The 4186-nt window shown below is 43.3% G+C and overlaps 1 protein-coding gene across 1 annotated transcript; it reads left to right on the top strand.

Annotated features, from left to right (window-relative positions):
- Nucleotides 1–1746: 1746 nt before the first annotated feature.
- Nucleotides 1747–2571, top strand: LOC111877629 (enhancer of mRNA-decapping protein 1-like). Its single transcript, XM_023874145.1, has 2 exons — nt 1747–2013; nt 2401–2571. Exons 1-2 carry the CDS (start codon nt 1747–1749, stop codon nt 2569–2571), a joined length of 438 nt encoding a protein of 145 aa, XP_023729913.1.
- The last annotated feature ends 1615 nt before the right edge of the window (nt 2572–4186 follow it).

The raw sequence follows: 4186 nt of genomic DNA, 5'->3' as shown, positions 1-4186 counted from the left end.
AAATACAAAGTTTTCATTTAAACATGCTTATGAACTCGCCAACATTTTATATGTTGATGCTTTTCAAAATAATTTGTATTCTCGGGAACTCACTAGGCAGGTTGGCAGCTTTGGACTTTTGGGATGTTCTTGTATTTTGTTTTCAACATACACTTGATATTTCTGGGATGTAATTTTATCAACAAACACAATGATTTAAACTATGTATGCTGTTATATTTAATACATGATGTTGATGATGTCTATGTTTCATTTATACACACTTGCTAAGGTATTACAAAATGAAGTCATTCGCCCCCGGACGTTTCCGCCGTACTGGTTCAGGGGTGTGACAGATTGGTGTTAGAGCATTGTTTATAGTGAACTAGCATATCTAACCATACAAGATATGCAACTATAAATACAATGGGACTAAAACACTCTGAACAAAGATAAGGAAACAATAATTTTTTTTGGAGGAGTTGGACATCGCGGTTAAACCCAGGCAGTTATGTAATCGTATTGAGGATAATATGTCCTGATCAACTATATTTATTCAAAATACGACTAACATGTGTTTGGGAGTGATCGGGGTGGACAACGAATCTGAAACTTGTCAACCTAATACCCAAAGGTTTGATGAACCGAACATAATAAAAAAAAAATACTATAGGAGTATTTTAATAGTAAGTGAACCCTTTATTGTATTTTCTTATATTTCCTTTTCGTGCTTATATTCTCGTGCGGACCTTTGGCCGGATTTCATGTTACGGGATATCCTTACTTTCCCAATGAGGGGAATGGAGGACGACTCGAGCCTGATCCAGAAGAGGAGGCGAAGGAAGAACCAATGGAAGACCCCGAAGCACCGAACGAGGAACCCATAGAGGACCCCGAAGAACAGAAAGAGGGACCCACAAAACCAGTGATAGACTTCGAGGAGGATGAGTTCGATGAGAGTGATGAGGATGACTCGGACGCGGAGTCCAAAGTCATCAACCCTCCATACATGACGTGGGTGCCAGCACATATGATGGCCCCCCATGGGCCCATGACATTTGGAGATAGAGCAGACAGCAAGGGGTGCGACCACCCTTTGGCATAGACCAGGGAATGTACGACCTCTGACATGGAGGGTCGGCCGACCGCGCCCTCCCCGTTATTGTCAGGATGACATGAGACATTGGGGAGGAGGCCCAGACGACTGCCGCTCAGATGGAGGCAATGAGAGCTGCGGTGGAGCATGCCGGGAGACAGACTCAAGAGGGAGTGAGCGACTACCAGGAGAGGCAGGCAGCGTTGGAGGCCTGGCTACCTGCCACTGAGAGCCATTTGGCCAGGCTTCAGGGCGCATCCACTTCATCATCAGCATCACTGGAGACCTCCTGCCGCGAGTAGGACCCATCCTACCCGCCACATGCTCTTGATGTTATCTCTTTTCCTTTTTGTTTTATGTATGTAGGGTTATCCCTTTGATTAAGTGATTACACTACTCGAGGGGGGTTGTTATGATGTATGACTATTATCCCATGTGCTGTAGGCCATATAAAGGCCAAATTTTCATGTAACATGTACCAAAATTTTATCAGTAATGAAACTAGTGTGTGTTTTATTTGTGATGTTGTTATCTGCTATGAGTTCTATTTTCATTATTTCTTGATACTGTATGATCTCACTTATAAGCACAACTGAATTGCCGAAACCGCAAAACAATAAAAGATATCCGAAATCATTATAAACTCATCGTCCTTATGATCCATGACAGAAGATGCCTCGAAGATACGTGCGCAAAAACAACAACACGCGACCACCACCACCACCGCCTCCGTCGGAGGTAAACTTTGCTGCATTCCAGATAGCAGTATCGGCCATAGTCACTGCGGCATTAGCACATATCCACAATGGAAACAATGGAGGCGGAAATGGTCAGGGAACAGGAAGCTCCAACCATGGAATGAATCATGGGGCCACGAAAGCATGCACTTATAAAGATTTCTCTAATGCAAAACCCCGAACATTCAACGGAACTAGTGGGGTGATAACTTTGAAGCGCTGGATTGAGAAGATCGAGTCGGTCTTCGAAATATGTGAATGCCCTGAATAGAGTAAAGTGAAGTTCGAAGCTTGTACATTTGTTGATCGAGCACTATCGTGGTGGAATGGCCATGTTGAGGCATTAACACTTCCAGTTGCAAATGCCATGCCGTAGGAGGAACTCAAGGAGATGCTGTTGGCTGAATATTGTCCTCGTGGGGAAATACAGAAACTGGAGTAGGAATTATGGAATCTTGTTGTGCAAAACTCAGATATTGAAGCCTATATCACTTGGTTCAGCGAGCTAGCACTTATGTGTCCGGGGATGATAACCTCGGAGGGAAAGAAAATTGAATGTTTCATTTGGGGGTTAACTCCTCCAATTCAGGGGAACGTGATCGCAGCAAACCCTGAAACTTTCGATAGTGCAAAACGTCTAGCTCAAAAGTTGTATGATCATGGAAACAAGAAAGGCACCAAGACTACTGAGAAAAAAGCCAAGAAGGAAAGAGACAAGAAGAAGAATTCGAGAAAAAAAGGAAATGGGGACACTATTTAGGATCTTCTAAGAAACAAAAAACGGTAGCAGTTCACGCTACTACCGCTCAAACCTCATCAACTCCAACTGCAACGATTACAACCAACCTAGCACCTACGAAACCTTATGAAGGTTCAAACCCGAAATGCGACAAATGTAGTTATCTTCACATTGGTGCATGCAAGGATTTTCAATGCACCAACTGCAATAGAAAAGGGCACATTGCCCAATATTGTATAGCGCCTCCGTGATAAAACAACCCTCAAACCGACAATGTCAGGGCCAACCGCACGTGTTATGGGTGTGGGGAGGCTGGCTATTTCAAGCAGAATTGTCCAAAAGCTAACAACCAGGGTGATGGGGGATCCAACAGGGTACTAATATTAGGGCAGGGTGAAGTAGTTTTAGATCCGACTATTGTCACTGGTACGTTTCTCCTCAACAATATTTATGCATGCATTTTGTTCGATAGTGGGGCTAAGCGGAGTTTTGTGAGTCACAAATTCAAACACCTACTAAATTAACAACCCCAAAAGCTAAGTGAAGCCTTCACGGTGGAGATGGCTAATGGGAAGACTGAAACAACCAAAGATATATACGTAGGATGCACATTAACACTGAATAACTACTCATTTTCAATCGACTTAATGTCGGTTACTATTTGAAGTTTTGTTGTGATAATCGGTATGGATTGGTTAAGCCCCCACCATGCTGATATTATGTGCCATGTGAAGGCTGTTCGCCTTCACCTACCCAACAGCGAAACTCTAATCATTTACGACGATAAACCTGGTGTAAATCTTCGTCTTATCTCATGCATCAAGGCACAAAAGTGTCCGCACAAGAAAAATCATGTATTTCTAGCCCACGTGGTGGAGATATTGTAACACCGTACAAATTAAAACAATTTTTAATATTTCAAAACACATTTTCCAACACATTTATTAACAAAATCTAATTGTATCATATCTTTGTTTCACAAAAACATTTCCCAAGATCGAAATACATAAGATCCCATGTGTGTGTACGAATCATGCTGGCGCCTTCCTGCGATCATTACTGGTACCTGAAACACATAACACATAAAACTGTAAGCATACATACCATAGAAGATACTCTGTCACATAACCCTACTTACCACTCAAGGTAAAGTATAGTGAGAAGACTCACCTCAGATGTCTCAGTAAATCTCTGACTCTGTAGCAATACGGTCTAGCCTCCGCCTAATCACATAAAGTAATATACTCTCATAAATATAACTCTAAAGACTAGACTCAACCCTCTCTTGACACAAAGACTCCATTGTTGACCAATCCTCAAAGTCAACAAAGTCAATGGTCAGATTCTGACTCGACTCGCCGAGTGCACTTAGGTGACTCAGCGAGTCTACGCGTGTCCACTAACCCTCTGGTCCCGCATGACACATCGAGTCTTTCCCCTGCTCGACGGGTCACACCTGGCATGAGTCACGGGGCCACCCCGACTCAACTCGCTGAGTCCCAATATGAACTCGGCGAGTTCCGCCTTGAACTCCAGCCCTCTAATTCCTTCGGACTCACTAAGTCATTCCCCCAACTCGGCAAATACTCGCTGAGTGAACTATGGGGAAACACTAACCCTACTCGCTGAGTCTGCT

The sequence above is a fragment of the Lactuca sativa genome, chromosome 3 (assembly GCF_002870075.4).
Source record: "Lactuca sativa cultivar Salinas chromosome 3, Lsat_Salinas_v11, whole genome shotgun sequence".
NCBI classification, from domain to species: Eukaryota; Viridiplantae; Streptophyta; class Magnoliopsida; order Asterales; family Asteraceae; genus Lactuca; species Lactuca sativa.
Note: the sequence above shows the minus strand (reverse complement) of the source record. Positions and strands in the feature narration are given on the sequence as shown.